General features: G+C 27.7%; 1 protein-coding gene across 1 annotated transcript in view; it reads left to right on the forward strand.

Annotated features, from left to right (window-relative positions):
• LOC129743245 (uncharacterized) overlaps positions 1 to 19,617 on the forward strand; it is a 42,677-nt gene that overhangs the window by 12,440 nt on the left and 10,620 nt on the right. The window contains exons 2-4 of the mRNA XM_055735221.1: positions 2,263 to 2,811; positions 17,151 to 17,444; positions 17,521 to 17,973. Coding sequence (XP_055591196.1) covers positions 2,263 to 2,811; positions 17,151 to 17,444; positions 17,521 to 17,973 — 1,296 coding nt within the window. The remainder of the gene's footprint in view (positions 1 to 2,262; positions 2,812 to 17,150; positions 17,445 to 17,520; positions 17,974 to 19,617) is intronic.

Raw genomic sequence — 19,617 nt, forward strand, 5'->3', positions numbered from 1 at the left:
CAAACTCTGTAATTAATGAAAAATCAAATGAAAACGTTTGAAAATTTATTGTTTTTGATACGTTTGTGATGTCAAATCGCATAAAGCACCAATTGCAGTAATTTTTGGTTTTGTGCGAATTGAATATTACATTTGTATCTGTCAAATTTTTTTAAACAAAAAAAGTGTTATTCTGCTGCATACATTTAGGGGTAAAAATACTAAAAAATGTTCGATAAGCTGAAATCATAAAAATAAATCATAGGATGGATGAAATTTTTATGCTAACAAACGCATAATGCGAAACAATCATATCCCAGCATATGGAAACGCGATTTCTGAGATTGAGTTCTGGTTTGCATTTTGTTGCATTTTGCCTCAGACAGCTAGCTAAATTATAAAAATATTTATTTAAAAAATTTGGTGATTTTCCGAAAATTATTTATACACCAACAGTGTCGGTATAGGATAACGAAAACAATATAAAGTTTGTAGGTGATATCATTAAGCCAATCCGTCATTCTAGGTAAAGTTTTTTACGGCATCGAAAAATGTAAAAATTTGTACATCTATTGCTCGATTTTTTAAATTTTTTTTTGAGAAACAACAACTAAAAAAAAACGTTTTCACGACGTTAAAAATTATGTCATCATCAATTAGTTATCGTTCAATGATAACTTTATGACAGTATATTGAAATAAAAATTCAATGAGTGTTGTGGTATACAAATGTTGCATCTAACTCTGCTTTTGCATGAAGCCCCGTTTGACGGTAATTTATAAGCAACATGTTGAAATACATCAGAGGGATGGGTGCTAGAAAATATCTACTACAACAAAATTGAAGTGAAATCGTCAGCCATGGTCAAAACCCAAATCCATTTAACATGATTTCCATTTCAATCTTGATAATGTGCACCCATGGTAAAAAATTATTTCCATTTTATAACAAAAATATTATAGAACAAGTAACAAAATAATATCTCAAGAAAAAAAGTTTAAAATAAAATGTTATAAAAAAATTTCCCTTTACCAGTCATTTTGACTGATAATGGTCCAAATAGGCATATTCTTTTTGCCGGTTCTTCTAATGTTAATGGTGTTTACCTAAAAATTTAATTGCATATTTGGATTCAGAGCATCCAATTCAATAATAGTTAGCTTTAAAGTTTTTTGCACCTTGGAAAAAAGTGAATTCTGTGGCCTTGTGTAATTTACCAACGTCCTATGAATGTCGAGTTGTTCATTAAGAATAACAAGAAACACTTAATGAGATTGAGGCTGGAACTGGTCTCTTGAAGAAAATTTTATGTTTATCAGAAATTTTTTTATTGAAAATTTTAAATATGTAATAATGGTTGGTTTCAAATTCTGAACTTTTTTGGAAACACTTCATAATGAAAACATAATCATAATAATAAGAAGGAGTTGGGTTTTTGTGTCAAAATATGAGTTTCTGAAATACTTTACCAGTTTCTGTTAGTATCGAAGGACAAAATAACATTATATAAATAAATTTATACCCTTTTAACGATTTTATCATTCGGCTAGTTTTATCGCTGGCATAATTTTGCCAACACATAAGATAATTTAGCAGATGTATGAAACAGTTGTCTGCTGAACCACTTCCTGAGCTATAAACATGTAAATACCAACACAATCTGTGCTCCATAAAAGCGCTTCATTCCTAGCAGATTTGCCCTAGCCGTTTGGTTGTGTTGGAAAACTAATCGCTTCATTTTCCCTAAAAGGTGTTCTCGCTCTCCAGCTTGGGCTCGATTTTCCACGTTCCAGTCGATTAAACCTTGCTATCCTAAACAAACGTTGAACCAACCTATGAACGTATATTTCCCAATAAAATTTCCATTCAATTACAATTATGCTCCCAGCGGCAGCATCAGAATCATCATCGTTGGCAGCTCATGTTAAGCTAGCATAGTAGCAGCCCAGAAAGTTACTTGTCCACACCGAAAAGTGCCCCTCATTAAGAGCCGACACATTAGCGCTAATTCCTGACCCATCAACAACATCATCATCATCGTCAGCAACATCAGCGCAGAATAACATCCTGTCCATTCTTGGGTCAGAGCCGTGTTTAGGAGAAGTCAATGGATAGAATTTTAGAAAATCAGACGAATTATAGAAAACTCTGGATCTATTTTCTGTAGGAATGTTTGCAAATAAAATGGTAAAAAAAAATTCTTTTGAGAAAAAGTTATCGAGCCCCCCGAAACCTGATCCGATACTGATTCCGGGTCTTTCTCTTGCCCTGTATATTTCACAGAATGCCACAGCATCAAAATAACGCGCCTGTCAGTGCCCCGAGCATACATCCTGGACGATTATCACCGGCAGAATTCCGAAGGTGGACAGATGGAGGCGTCGTCAGGCCACAGCAGCGAAAGCAACGAGCTGTTCCACCCACCCCACGCCGGGCATGGCCGAGCCATCTACGAATCGGATGGACCACCAGATGGCGAGCCGAGAACGAGTGCGGCCACCCGAAGGCATCCTCATCATCACGACGGCCGGGGCCACCATCTGGTGCTCGACTGCGAGTACGATATCGATCCGGCCGAGAAGGGCTTCGTGCTCAAGTGGCTCTTCAATGGAAAAATGATCTACCAATGGATTCCGCCGCGAAGGCCGTCGTTTAACTTTAGCGAAATCCGCCATCAGGTGAATCGAAGCTTCACCGTCAACAATGAGGCACTGCACAAACATCGGGCCCTGGCGCTGGTCCGGCCATTGAAGAATTTTACCGGCGATTACTCCTGTCGGGTTTCGACGTTCGAGGGCCAAGAAACGAGGACCTCCCGGATGACCGTTATAGGTGAGTTTTATGGGGGCATCCGACATATGTCGTCGGTTCCGGGGACATGAGTTCGATGACCAACTAGTTAAGCTATTACTGTTTAAGGCACCCATTTAACATGCCGGAGGTAGAGAGATGAAAATTTTCATAAGCAAAATCCTAAGGGCTGAGTGAGTCTCCCCCAAAAATGTGGAAGCAATTTTTGGTCGAGGAAAGTGACGATTCTGTTGGATTTCCTGTGTAAACACTGCACCAATCCAAGTTGAAGGAAATTTAGAACAAAAAAAAAATTACAATAAATGACAAAAATGACAAAAATTACAAAAATGACAAAACTGAAAAAAATTACTAAAATAAAAAAAATGACAGCAATGTCAAAAATGACGAAAGTAACAAAAATAAAAAAAAATGACAAAAATGACAAAAATGACAAAAATGACAAAAATGACAAAAATGACAAAAATGACAAAAATGACAAAAATGACAAAAATGACAAAAATGACAAAAATGACAAAAATGACAAAAATGACCAAAATGACAAAAATGACAAAAATGACAAAAATGACAAAAATGACATCAATTACACAAATGACACAAATGACAAAAATGACAAAAATGACAAAAATGACAAAAATGACAAAAATGACAAAAATGACAAAAATGACAAAAATGACAAAAATGACAAAAATGACAAAAATGACAAAAATGACAAAAATGACAAAAATGACAAAAATGACAAAAATGACAAAAATGACAATAATGACAAAAATGACAAAAATGACAAAAATGACAAAAATGACAAAAATGACAAAAATGACAAAAATCACAAAAATGACAAAAATGACAAAAATGACAAAAATGACAAAAATGACAAAAATGACAAAAATGACAAAAATGACAAAAATGACAAAAATGACAAAAGTGACAAAAATGTCAAAATGACAAAAATGACAAAAAATGACAAAAATGACAAAAATGACAAAAATGTCAAAAATGACAAAAATGATAAAAATGACAAAGTGACAAAAATGACAAAAATGACAAAAATGACAAAAATGACAAAAATGACAAAAATGACAAAAATGACAAAAATGACAAAAATGACAAAAATGACAAAAATGACAAAAATGACAAAAATGACAAAAATGACAAAAATGACAAAAATGACAAAAATGACAAAAATGACAAAAATGACAAAAATGACAAAAATGACAAAAATGACAAAAATGACAAAAATGACAAAAATGACAAAAATGACAAAAATGACAAAAATGACAAAAATGACAAAAATGACAAAAATGACAAAAATGACAAAAATGACAAAAATGACAAAAATGACAAAAATGACAAAAATGACAAAAATGACAAAAATGACAAAAATGACAAAAATGACAAAAATGACAAAAATGACAAAAATGACAAAAATGACAAAAATGACAAAAATGACAAAAATGACAAAAATGACAAAAATGACAAAAATGACAAAAATGACAAAAATGACAAAAATGACAAAAATGACAAAAATGACAAAAATGACAAAAATGACAAAAATGACAAAAATGACAAAAATGACAAAAATGACAAAAATGACAAAAATGACAAAAATGACAAAAATGACAAAAATGACAAAAATGACAAAAATGACAAAAATGACAAAAATGACAAAAATGACAAAAATGACAAAAATGACAAAAATGACAAAAATGACAAAAATGACAAAAATGACAAAAATGACAAAAATGACCAAAATGACAAAAATGACAAAAATGACAAAAATGACAAAAATGACAAAAATGACAAAAATGACAAAAATGACAAAAATGACAAAAATGACAAAAATGACAAAAATGACAAAAATGACAAAAATGACAAAAATGACAAAAATGACAAAAATGACAAAAATGACAAAAATGACAAAAATGACAAAAATGACAAAAATGACAAAAATGACAAAAATGACAAAAATGACAAAAATGACAAAAATGACAAAAATGACAAAAATGACAAAAATGACAAAAATGACAAAAATGACAAAAATGACAAAAATGACAAAAATTACAAAAATTACAAAAAATACAAAAATTACAAAAATAACAAAAATTACATAAATGACAAAAATTACAAAAATGACAAAAATGACAAAAATGACAAAAATGACAAAAATGACAAAAATGACAAAAATGACAAAAATTACAAAAATGACAAAAATGACAAAAATGACAAAAATTAGAAAAATGACAAAATGGCAAAATAATGTCAATTGTCAAAATTGTCAAAATTGTCAAAATTGTCAAAATTGTCAAAATTGTCAAAATTGTCAAAATTGTCAAAATTGTCAAAATTGTCAAAATTGTCAAAATTGTCAAAATTGTCAAAATTGTCAAAATTGTCAAAATTGTCAAAATTGTCAAAATTGTCAAAATTGTCAAAATTGTCAAAATTTTCAAAGATGTAAAGTTGTAATGATTGCCAAATTGACAAATTAACAAAATTGTTTCGACAATTTTAAAAACTTTGACAATTCGATCATTTTGACAATTTTGACAAATTTGAAAATTTTGACAATTTTGTCAATTTTGTCAATTTTGAAAATTTTGTCAATTTTGACAATTTTGACAATTTGACAATTTTGACAATTTTGACATTTATGACAATTTTGACAATTTTGACAATTTTGACAATTTTGACAATTTTGACAATTTTGACAATTTTGACAATTTTGACAATTTTGACAATTTTGACAATTTTGACAATTTTGACAATTTTGACAATTTTGACAATTTTGACAATTTTGACAATTTTGACAATTTTGACAATTTTGACAATTTTGACAATTTTGGCAATTTAAACATTTTGACAATTTTGACAATTTTAACAATTTTAAAAATTTTGACAATTTTGACAATTTTGACAATTTTGACAATTTTGACAGTTTTGACAATTTTGACAATTTTGACAATTTTGACAATTTTGACAATTTTGACAATTTTGACAATTTTGGCAATTTTGACAATTTTGACAATTTTGACAATTTTGACAATTTGACAATTTGACAATTTTGACAATTTTGACAATTTTGACAAATTTGACAATTTTGACAATTTTGACAATTTTGACAATTTTGACAATTTTGACAATTTTGACAATTTTGACAATTTTGACAATTTTGACAATTTTGACAATTTTGACAATTTTGACAATTTTGACAATTTTGACAATTTTGACAATTTTGACAATTTTGACAATTTTGACAATTTTGACAATTTTGACAATTTTGACAATTTTGACAATTTTGACAATTTTGACAATTTTGACAATTTTGACAATTTTGACAATTTTGACAATTTTGACAATTTTGACAATTTTGACAATTTTGACAATTTTGACAATTTTGACAATTTTGACAATTTTGACAATTTTGACAATTTTGACAATTTTGACAATTTTGACAATTTTGACAATTTTGACAATTTTGACAATTTCGACAATTTTGACAATTTTGACAATTTTGACAATTTTGACAATTTTGACAATTTTGACAATTTTGACAATTTTGACAATTTTGACAATTTTGACAATTTTGACAATTTTGACAATTTTGACAATTTTGACAATTTTGACAATTTGGACAATTTTGACAATTTTGACAATTTTGACAATTTTGACAATTTTGACAATTTTGACAATTTTGACAATTTTGACAATTTTGACAATTTTGACAATTTTGACAATTTTGACAATTTTGACAACTTTGAAAATTTTGAAAATTTTGACAATTTTGACAATTTTGACAATTTTGACAATTTTGACAATTTTGACAATTTTGACAATTTTGACAATTTTGACAATTGACATTATTTTGCCATTTTGTCATTTTTCTAATTTTTGTCATTTTTGTCATTTTTGTCATTTTTGTCATTTTTGTAATTTTTGTCATTTTTGTCATTTTTGTCATTTTTGTCATTTTTGTCATTTTTGTCATTTTTGTCATTTTTGTAATTTTTGTCATTTATGTAATTTTTGTTATTTTTGTAATTTTTGTAATTTTTGTAATTTTTGTAATTTTTGTAATTTTTGTAATTTTTGTAATTTTTGTCATTTTTGTCATTTTTGTCATTTTTGTCATTTTTGTCATTTTTGTCAAAATTGTCAAAATTGTCAAAATTGTCAAAATTGTCAAAATTGTCAAAATTGTCAAAATTGTCAAAATTGTCAAAATTGTCAAAATTGTCAAAATTGTCAAAATTGTCAAAATTGTCAAAATTGTCAAAATTGTCAAAATTGTCAAAATTGTCAAAATTGTCAAAATTTTCAAAGATGTAAAGTTGTAATGATTGCCAAATTGACAAATTAACAAAATTGTTTCGACAATTTTAAAAACTTTGACAATTCGATCATTTTGACAATTTTGACAAATTTGAAAATTTTGACAATTTTGTCAATTTTGTCAATTTTGAAAATTTTGTCAATTTTGACAATTTTGACAATTTGACAATTTTGACAATTTTGACATTTATGACAATTTTGACAATTTTGACAATTTTGACAATTTTGACAATTTTGACAATTTTGACAATTTTGACAATTTTGACAATTTTGACAATTTTGACAATTTTGACAATTTTGACAATTTTGACAATTTTGACAATTTTGGCAATTTAAACAATTTTGACAATTTTGACAATTTTAACAATTTTAAAAATTTTGACAATTTTGACAATTTTGACAATTTTGACAATTTTGACAATTTTGACAATTTTGACAATTTTGACAATTTTGACAATTTTGACAATTTTGACAATTTTGGCAATTTTGACAATTTTGACAATTTTGACAATTTTGACAATTTTGACAATTTTGACAATTTGACAATTTTGACAATTTTGACAATTTTGACAAATTTGACAATTTTGACAATTTTGACAATTTTGACAATTTTGACAATTTTGACAATTTTCACAATTTTCACAATTTTGACAATTTTGACAATTTTGACAATTTTGACAATTTTGACAATTTTGACAATTTTGACAATTTTGACAATTTTGACAATTTTGACAATTTTGACAATTTTGACAATTTTGACAATTTTGACAATTTTGACAATTTTGACAATTTTGACAATTTTGACAATTTTGACAATTTTGACAATTTTGACAATTTTGACAATTTTGACAATTTTGACAATTTTGACAATTTTGACAATTTTGACAATTTTGAAAATTTTGACAATTTTGACAATTTTGACAATTTTGACAATTTTGACAATTTTGACAATTTTGACAATTTTGACAATTTTGACAATTTTGACAATTTTGACAATTTTGACAATTTTGACAATTTTGACAATTTTGACAATTTTGACAATTTTGACAATTTTGACAATTTTGACAATTTTGACAATTTTGACAATTTTGACAATTTTGACAATTTTGACAATTTTGACAATTTTGACAATTTTGACAATTTTGACAATTTTGACAATTTTGACAATTTTGACAATTTTGACAATTTTGACAATTTTGACAATTTTGACAATTTTGACAATTTTGACAATTTTGACAATTTTGAAAATTTTGACAATTTTGACAATTTTGACAATTTTGACAATTTTGACAATTTTGACAATGTTGACAATTTTGACAATTTTGACAATTTTGACAATTTTGACAATTTTGACAATTTTGACAATTTTGACAATTTTGACAATTTTGACAATTTTGACAATTTTGACAATTTTGACAATTTTGACAATTTTGACAATTTTGACAATTTTGACAATTTTGACAATTTTGACAATTTTGACAATTTTGACAATTTTGACAATTTTGACAATTTTGACAATTTTAACAATTTTGACAATTTTGACAATTTTGACAATTTTGACAATTTTGACAATTTTGACAATTTTGACAATTTTGACAATTTTGACAATTTTGACAATTTTGACAATTTTAACAATTTTGACAATTTTGACAATTTTGACAATTTGACAATTTTGACAATTTTGACAATTTTGACAATTTTGACAATTTTGACAATTTTGACAATTTTGACAATTTTGACAATTTGACAATTTTGACAATTTTGACAATTTTGACAATTTTGACAATTTTGACAATTTTGACAATTTTGACAATTTTGACAATTTTGACAATTTTGACAATTTTGACAATTTTGACAATTTTGACAATTTTGACAATTTTGACAATTTTGACAATTTTGACAATTTTGACAATTTTGACAATTTTGACAATTTTGACAATTTTGACAATTTTGACAATTTTGACAATTTTGACAATTTTGACCATTTTGACTATTTTGACAATTTTGACAATTTTGACAATTTTGACAATTTTGACAATTTTGACAATTTTGACAATTTTGACAATTTTGACAATTTTGACAATTTTGACAATTTTGACAATTTTTGACAATTTTGACAATTTTGACAATTTTGACAATTTTGACAATTTTGACAATTTTGACAATTTTGACAATTTTGACAATTTTGACAATTTTGACAATTTTGACAATTTTGACAATTTTGACAATTTTGACAATTTTGACAATTTTGACAATTTTGACAATTTTGACAATTTTGACAATTTTGACAATTTTGACAATTTTGACAATTTTGACAATTTTGACAATTTTGACAATTTTGACAATTTTGACAATTTTGACAATTTTGACAATTTTGACAATTTTGACAATTTTGACAATTTGGACAATTTTGACAATTTTGACAATTTTGACAATTTTGACAATTTTGACAATTTTGACAATTTTGACAATTTTGACAATTTTGACAATTTTGACAATTTTGACAATTTTGACAATTTTGACAATTTTGACAACTTTGAAAATTTTGAAAATTTTGACAATTTTGACAATTTTGACAATTTTGACAATTTTGACAATTTTGACAATTTTGACAATTTTGACAATTTTGACAATTTTAACAATTTTGACAATTTTGACAATTTTGACAATTTGACAATTTTGACAATTTTGACAATTTTGACAATTTTCACAATTTTGACAATTTTGACAATTTTGACAATTTTGACAATTTTGACAATTTTGACAATTTTGACAATTTTGACAATTTTGACAATTTTGACAATTTTGACAATTTTGACAATTTTGACAATTTTGACAATTTTGACAATTTTGACAATTTTGACAATTTTGACAATTTTGACAATTTTGACAATTTTGACAATTTTGACAATTTTGACAATTTTGACAATTTTGACAATTTTGACAATTTTGACAATTTTGACAATTTTGACAATTTTGACAATTTTGACAATTTTGACAATTTTGAAAATTTTGACAATTTTGACAATTTTGACAATTTTGACAATTTTGACAATTTTGACAATTTTGACAATTTTGACAATTTTGACAATTTTGACAATTTTGACAATTTTGACAATTTTGACAATTTTGACAATTTTGACAATTTTGACAATTTTGACAATTTTGACAATTTTGACAATTTTGACAATTTTGACAATTTTGACAATTTTGACAATTTTGACAATTTTGACAATTTTGACAATTTTGACAATTTTGACAATTTTGACAATTTTGACAATTTTGACAATTTTGACAATATTGACAATTTTGACAATTTTGACAATTTTGACAATTTTGACAATTTTGACAATTTTAACAATTTTGACGATTTTGATAATTTTTACAATTTTGACAATTTTGACAATTTTGACAATTTTGACAATTTTGACAATTTTGACAATTTTGACAATTTTGACAATTTTGACAATTTTGACAATTTTGACAATTTTGACAATTTTGACAATTTTGACAATTTTGACAATTTTGACAATTTTGACAATTTTGACAATTTTGACAATTTTGACAATTTTGACAATTTTGACAATTTTGACAATTTTGACAATTTTGACAATTTTGACAATTTTGACAATTTTGACAATTTTGACAATTTTGACAATTTTGACAATTTTGACAATTTTGACAATTTTGACAATTTTGACAATTTGGACAATTTTGACAATTTTGACAATTTTGACAATTTTGACAATTTTGACAATTTTGACAATTTTGACAATTTTGACAATTTTGACAATTTTGACAATTTTGACAATTTTGAAAATTTTGACAATTTTGACAATTTTGACAATTTTGACAATTTTGACAATTTTGACAATTTTGACAATTTTGACAATTTTGACAATTTTGACAATTTTTACAATATTGACAAATTTGACAATTTTGACAATTTTGACAATTTTGACAATTTTGACAATTTTGACAATTTTGACAATTTTGACATTTTTGACAATTTTGACAATTTTGACAATTTTGACAATTTTGACAATTTTGACAATTTTGACAATTTTGACAATTTTGACAATTTTGACAATTTTGACAATTTTGACAAATTGGACAATTTTGACAATTTTCACAATTTTCACAATTTTCACAATTTTGACAATTTTGACAATTTTGACAATTTTGACAATTTTGACAATTTTCACAATTTTCACAATTTTGACAATTTTGACAATTTTGACAATTTTGACAATTTTGACAATTTTGACAATTTTGACAATTTTGACAATTTTGACAATTTTGACAATTTTGACAATTTTGACAATTTTGACAATTTTGACAATTTTGACAATTTTGACAATTTTGACAATTTTGACAATTTTGACAATTTTGACAATTTTGACAATTTTGACAATTTTGACAATTTTGACAATTTTGACAATTTTGACAATTTTGACAATTTTTACAATTTTGACAATTTTGACAATTTTGACAATTTTGACAATTTTGACAATTTTGACAATTTTGACAATTTTGACAATTTTGACAATTTTGACAATTTTGACAATTTTGACAATTTTGACAATTTTGACAATTTTGACAATTTTGACAATTTTGACAATTTTGACAATTTTTATAATTGTGACAATTTTGACAATTTTGACAAATTTGAAAATATTGAAAATTTTGATAATTTTGACAATTTTGACAATTTTGACAATTTTGACAATATTGACAATTTTGACCATTTTGACAATTTTGACAATTTTGACAATTTTGACAATTTTGACAATTTTGACAATTTTGACAATTTTGACAATTTTGACATTTTTGACAATTTTGACAATTTTGACAATTTTGACAATTTTGACAATTTTGACAATTTTGACAATTTTGACAATTTTGACAATTTTGACAATTTTGACAATTTTGACAATTTTGACAATTTTGACAATTTCGACAATTTTGACAACTTTGACAATTTTGACAATTTTGACAATTTTGACAATTTTGACAATTTTGACAATTTTGACAATTTTGACAATTTTGACAATTTTGACAATTTTGACAATTTTGACAATTTTGACAATTTTGACAATTTTGACAATTTTGACAATTTTCACAATTTTGACATTTTTGACAATTTTGACAATTTTGACAATTTTGACAATGGTGACAATTTTGACGATTTTGACAATTTTGACAATTTTGACAATTTTGACAATTTTGACAATTTTGACAATTTTGACAATTTTGACAATTTTGACAATTTTGACAATTTTGACAATTTTGACAATTTTGACAATTTTGACAATTTTTATAATTGTGACAATTTTGACAATTTCGACAAATTTGAAAATTTTGATAATTTTGAAAATTTTGACAATTTTGACAATTTCGACAATTTTGACAATTCTGACAATTTTGACAATTTTGACAATTTTGACAATTTTTACAATTTTGACAATTTTGACAATTTTGACAATTTTGACAATTTTGACAATTTGACAATTTTGACAATTTTGACAATTTTGACAATTTTGACAATTTTGACAATTTTGACAATTTTGACAATTTTGACAATTTTGACAATTTTGACAATTTTGACAATTTTGACAATTTTGACAATTTTTATAATTGTGACAATTTTGACAATTTTGACAAATTTGAAAATTTTGAAAATTTTGATAATTTTGACAATTTTGACAATTTTGACAATTTTGACAATATTGACAATTTTGACCATTTTGACAATTTTGACAATTTTGACAATTTTGACAATTTTGACAATTTTGACAATTTTGACAATTTTGACAATTTTGACAATTTTGACATTTTTGACAATTTTGACAATTTTGACAATTTTGACAATTTTGACAATTTTGACAATTTTGACAATTTTGACAATTTTGACAATTTTGACAATTTTGACAATTTTGACAATTTTGACAATTTTGACAATTTTGACAATTTTGACAATTTTGAAAATTTTGACAATTTTGACAATTTTGACAATTTTTATAAATGTTACAATTTAGACAATTTTAACAAATTTGAAAATTTTGAAATTTTGATAATTTTGACAATTTTGACAATTTTTACAATTTTGACAATTTTGACAATTTTGACAATATTGACAATTTTGACAATTTTGACCATTTTGACAATTTTGACAATTTTGACAATTTTGACAATTTTGACAATTTTGACAATTTTGACAATTTTGACAATTTTGACAATTTTGACAATTTTGACAATTTTGACAATTTTGACAATTTTGACAATTTTGACAATTTTGACAATTTTGACAATTTTGACAATTTTGACAATTTTGACAATTTTGACAATTTTGACAATTTTGACAATTTTGACAATTTTGACAATTTTGACAATTTTGACAATTTTGACAATTTTGACAATTTTGACAATTTTGACAATTTTGACAATTTTGACAATTTTGACAATTTTGACAATTTTGACAATTTTGACAATTTTGACAATTTTGACAATTTTGACAATTTTGACAATTTTGACAACTTTGACAATTTTGACAATTTTGACAATTTTGAAAATTTTGACAATTTTGACAATTTTGACAATTTTGACAATTTTGACAATTTTGACAATTTTGACAATTTTGACAATTTTGACAATTTTGACATTTTTGACAATTTTGACAATTTTGACAATTTTGACAATTTTGACAATTTTGACAATTTTGACAATTTTGACAATTTTGACAATTTTGACATTTTTGACAATTTTGACAATTTTGACAATTTTGACAATTTTGACAATTTTGACAATTTTGACAATTTTGACAATTTTGACAATTTTGACAATTTTGACAAATTTGACAATTTTGACAATTTTCACAATTTTCACAATTTTGACAATTTTGACAATTTTGACAATTTTCACAATTTTCACAATTTTCACAATTTTGACATTTTTGACAATTTTGACAATTTTGACAATTTTGACAATTTTGACAATTTTGACAATTTTGACAATTTTGACAATTTTGACAATTTTGACAATTTTGACAATTTTGACAATTTTGACAATTTTGACAATTTTGACAATTTTGACAATTTTGACAATTTTGACAATTTTGACAATTTTGACAATTTTGACAATTTTGACAATTTTGACAATTTTGACAATTTTTACAATTTTGACAATTTTGACAATTTTGACAATTTTGACAATTTTGACAATTTTGACAATTTTGACAATTTTGACAATTTTGAAAATTTTGACAATTTTTATAATTGTGACAATTTTGACAATTTTGACAAATTTGAAAATTTTGAAAATTTTGATAATTTTGACAATTTTGACAATTTTGACAATTTTGACAATTTTGACAATATTGACAATTTTGACCATTTTGACAATTTTGACAATTTTGACAATTTTGACAATTTTGACAATTTTGACAATTTTGACAATTTTGACAATTTTGACAATTTTGACATTTTTGACAATTTTGACAATTTTGACAATTTTGACAATTTTGACAATTTTGACAATTTTGACAATTTTGACAATTTTGACAATTTTGACAATTTTGACAATTTTGACAATTTTGACAATTTTGACAATTTTGACTATTTTGACAATCTTGACAATTTTGACAATTTCGACAATTTTGACAATTTTGACAATTTTGACAATTTTGACAATTTTGACAATTTTGACAATTTTGACAATTTTGACAATTTTGACAATTTTGACAATTTTGACAATTTTGACAATTTTGACAATTTTGACAATTTTGACAATTTTGAAAATTTGACAATTTTGAGAATTTTGACAATTTTGACATTTTTGACAATTTTGACAATTTTGACAATTTTGACAATGGTGACAATTTTGACGATTTTGACAATTTTGACAATTTTGACAATTTTGACAATTTTGACAATTTTGACAATTTTTATAATTGTGACAATTTTGACAATTTTGACAATTTTTATAATTGTGACAATTTTGACAATTTCGACAAATTTGAAAATTTTGATAATTTTGAAAATTTTGACAATTTTGACAATTTTGACAATTTCGGCAATTTTGACAATTTTGACAATTTTGACAATTTTGACCATTTTGACAATTTTGACAATTTTGACAATTTTGACAATTTTGACAATTCTAGAGTTTCTTTTGATTAGGTCGTATGAGCCACTAGACTTGTTTTATGTAAATCGATATTAAAGTTCTGAATCACATTTTCAATTCTCATTTTATGAATACTTGTCCAGTTAATCTCTAAATTTGAAAGTCAACGTAAAAATGGACGCAGAACATGCCGGCGTACTGGAAATTGACGTTAATTAAGTTTTAATGAATGAAGATGTTCTTACGACCTAATGCATTTTTAGTTTTACGCATACGTCTTTTTGTCCGTCGAATAGTATGATTCGAAAAACTGGAAATACTTTCAACAAAATAATCCTTTCAATTAGTACGCGGATATTACCCTTCCAAAAGAGCCAGGATTTTTTGCTTTTTGGATGTGACCTTTGAGAACCCACCTAGACATTTCCGGCACAAACTGAGGCGCCACTGGCCGATCGAGGTGTGTGAAAAAGCATCCAAAACTTTCAACTATTGCTGCCTCTGTAATGAAAAAAAAAACTACTGGATATTCACAAAGTGAAATTCGAAGCATTTTGTACTCACCAATATGCCAATTTAACCAATTTGCAGCGTCGCACTATACTATAGGATCGCTAATAACACTCATGCCGACATTTTTTTTCTTTTCCGTAAATTATTGTCATTTACCAAAGCCCTTTGCGCAACAAAGCATTACGTTGTAAAACCAACTCGTCGGACTGTTTATTTTGCAACCTTTTGCACCCCGGCAATGCACGGCAGCGCAAAACGACGCAAAACCAAGTAACACTCAAAAATTAGAAAGTCATCATACGTCCTAAATTCAAATCAATTTGCTAAAACTATTCATTGATCATAAGAAACCAAATTTTTACTGATCATGGAATACATCTTTGTCCATCGTTTGCAGTTGATAACTCAGTTTTGTTTTTATTGGTTTATACGACCTAATCAAAACAAACTCTAGAATTTGACAATTTTGAGTTTTTTTTTTCAATTTTGACAATTTTAACAATTTCGACAATTTTGACAATTTTGACAATTTTGACAATTTTGACAATTTTGACAATTTTGACAATTTTGACAATTTTGACAATTTTGACAATTTTCACAATTTTCACAATTTTGACAATTTTGACAATTTTGACAATTTTGACAATTTTGACAATTTTGACAATTTTGACAATTTTGACAATTTTGACAATTTCGACAATTGTGACAATTTTGACAAATTTGAAATTTCTGAAAATTTTGATAATTTTTACAATTTTGACAATTTTGACAATTTTGACAATTTTGACAATTTTGACAATTTTGACAATTTTGACAATTTTGACAATTTTGACAATTTTGACAATTTTGACAATTTGGACAATTTTGATAATTTTGACAATTTTGACAATTTTGACAATTTTGACAATTTTGACAATTTTGACAATTTTGACAATTTTGACAATTTTGACAATTTTGACAATTTTGACAATTTCGACAATTGTGACAATTTTGACAAATTTGAAATTTCTGAAAATTTTGATAATTTTTACAATTTTGACAATTTTGACAATTTTGACAATTTTGACAATTTTGACAATTTTGACAATTTTGACAATTTTGACAATTTTGACAATTTTGACAATTTTGACAATTTTGACAATTTTGACAATTTTGACAATTTTGATAATTTTGACAATTTTGACAATTTTAACAATTTTGACAATTTTGGCAATTTTGACAATTTTGACAATTTCGACAATTTTAACAATTTTGACAATTTTTACAATTTTGACATCTTTTTATTATTTCTATTTTATTTTGTTTATTTTGCTGTGGTCCTATGTTCTGACAGAGCCGTTAAAAAAATATTGTCTGAATTAATGTTTTTTATTCTTATTTTTTTTCTTCTCCAGTCCCCGAGAAAGACTTCAAGCTGAAGTACTACACGACCAACATCAGCAACCTGGTGACGGTGATCTGCAGCGTGTACGGCATCTATCCGGCACCATCTCTTTCGCTCTGGGTCAACGAGTACCAGCTGGAAAATGTCACCGTCAATGTTCTGCTCACCCAGGCCGAACTATTTGACAGTTCCATCAGCATCCAGCTGGTTCTGTACGAGAGCATCCGGCCGGACGACGTCATCAAGTGCATGGTCGGCATCAATCGGACCGACTATTCCGTTACCAAGGAGACTGTCTTTGTGGGTTAGTTAAAGATATTGGTTGTTTGGGAAGTTTTTGGAATTATTTTACTGTTTAATTTTTTATTTTAATTTTACAGACGTAAATGCACCAGTGTTAGAGAACAACTCAATACTGGACTCAACTAGCTCGACTGTTGATTCCATCCGATTACCGGTCAGCTCCACAACAGAAAGCTACCAGACATCCTCAACGTCAACAATGAACAATGAAGTGGATGATCCACCAACGCCAGCGTACACAATCAGTACGGCCAGTTCTATGGCGACCGTCACAATTTCGACGGAGCAACCCTGGAAAGAAAGAAAGATGCAGCAGCATCCGGGCATTCAGCATCATCCACCTGGACCTCCGCAGCAGCCAGGCATCGTGAGGCTGAGGCCAACTTCCGGCCGGGTCCTAACAGTGGTCCAGCAAGCGTCCAACGGTGACTCCGATGAAGTTACCAATGTGCTGGATTTCAAGGAAGTCCTCTTCAACGATAATCTACTGTACAGCAGTAGAAACGGAGCAGCAGCAACGGTTCTAAGAAGTAAGTTGAAGCGAGGTTTTTCATTTTATTTTTCACGATTCCTGCTTGAGGATTAAATTGTTAAATCCTTAACTTCTCAAACTTCTAAGCTGAATAAAGTTCATCACAAGAAAACTAAAAGACTTTCCGAAGAATAAAAATTCTTTATTCAGCACTGATTTTAATAAATAGTTAAACTTTTTCAATTTAACTAAACCAAAATTATCTCTGTTCGTCTTCTGATCCAAAAGGGATAAAATTTTATGTAATCGAAGCTTCAGAAAACTTTAAAACCATTTCTAAGTTCAAATCTAAACATCTATCATCGCATTTGCGGAATCGTTTAAAATTTCATTTCAATCGTTCAAAACAATTATCCTTCCGACTTCCCGACCGCCAAAGATTAAATATTTCACAAACTCCATCAAAAACAATCATCCTCAAAGTGAGTCCTGGAAATGAGAACATTTACGGCGGCGGCGGGGCCCAAGAAAACAAAAGTCAGAACCCATTTGCTCAAACTTTCCGGCCAGAGCCAAAACTAAATTAACTGACTTTGTCCGTGCCGGGGAGAGACCATCAGCGGATTTTTTTCCAGTTCTTTATATTTTCTCCATTTTGCGGAAGCAGGTTCACCTACATCTTTGACTCTGAAGGTGGTGGAAAAAGAACAAATCTAGAAGCTAGAAAAAAACCCAAAAAAATAAAAGAACATCCGGAACCGCCAAAAGCAAAACTCTTCATTCGTTTGTTCGCGTGAGAGTGGGAGGATATCGCTTTCGGTTGGTTTCAGGCGGAAATATCCATTCCGAATGGTTTGGTTTAGCGGAGCTAGAAATAAAGTTTGGTGCGATCATGATGATGTTGATGTTGATGATGATGATGAGCATGAAGTTCGTGATAATGGTAGCAGAAAAGTTTCATTCCAAGTGTTAGGTTAAGCTCCGGAAGTCAAATGGCTTAATCTGGACTTTTGCTTGCATATGTACCTACCATTAAGTTTTATTATTCCAGAAGATTATTCAAGCATATTCAACGGATAAAGATATAGAACTTAAAATTTTTATATATCATTCTCTTGAAAAATAAAATTACCTCTGCTTTTTACATGACTATTAACAAGCAGAATTCATGAATTCACTCTCCATTAGACTTTTGACTGACTGTCCTTCTTGATGCACATATTTCAAGTTGAGGCGGGGTAGAAGAGAGTCCTGGTATTCGTTGATTTGTTCCAGTATGATTCGTAGCGTTGTGATGTGGTCTACACATGATCGTCCGGATCCAAATCCAGCTTGTTGCTGTCGGAGTGTAGCGTCGATTTTCCTGTTCCGGATCACTTTGTAGAGTCCTTTGAGGGTTGTACAGATCAACGTTATGCCTCGCCAGTTACCGCACTCTGTCAGGTCTCCTTTCTTCGGGACCTTTACGAGGATACCCTGCATCCAGTCGGCCGGGAATGTTGCAGTATCCCAGATGTCAGCGAAAAGACGGTGAAACATTTGTGCTGACAAGACAGAAGAAGCTTTCAGTATTTCAGCAGGAATGCAATCGATCCCAGGTGCTTTGTTGGATTTCATATTTTTGACTGTCGCTTCTATTTCAGCCAGGGAGGGCGCGTCCGTGTTGATGCCAATAATGCAACTTACTGTTGGCGGCTCAAGC

This window comes from Uranotaenia lowii, chromosome 2 (assembly GCF_029784155.1).
Source record: "Uranotaenia lowii strain MFRU-FL chromosome 2, ASM2978415v1, whole genome shotgun sequence".
Classification (NCBI taxonomy): Eukaryota; Metazoa; Arthropoda; class Insecta; order Diptera; family Culicidae; genus Uranotaenia; species Uranotaenia lowii.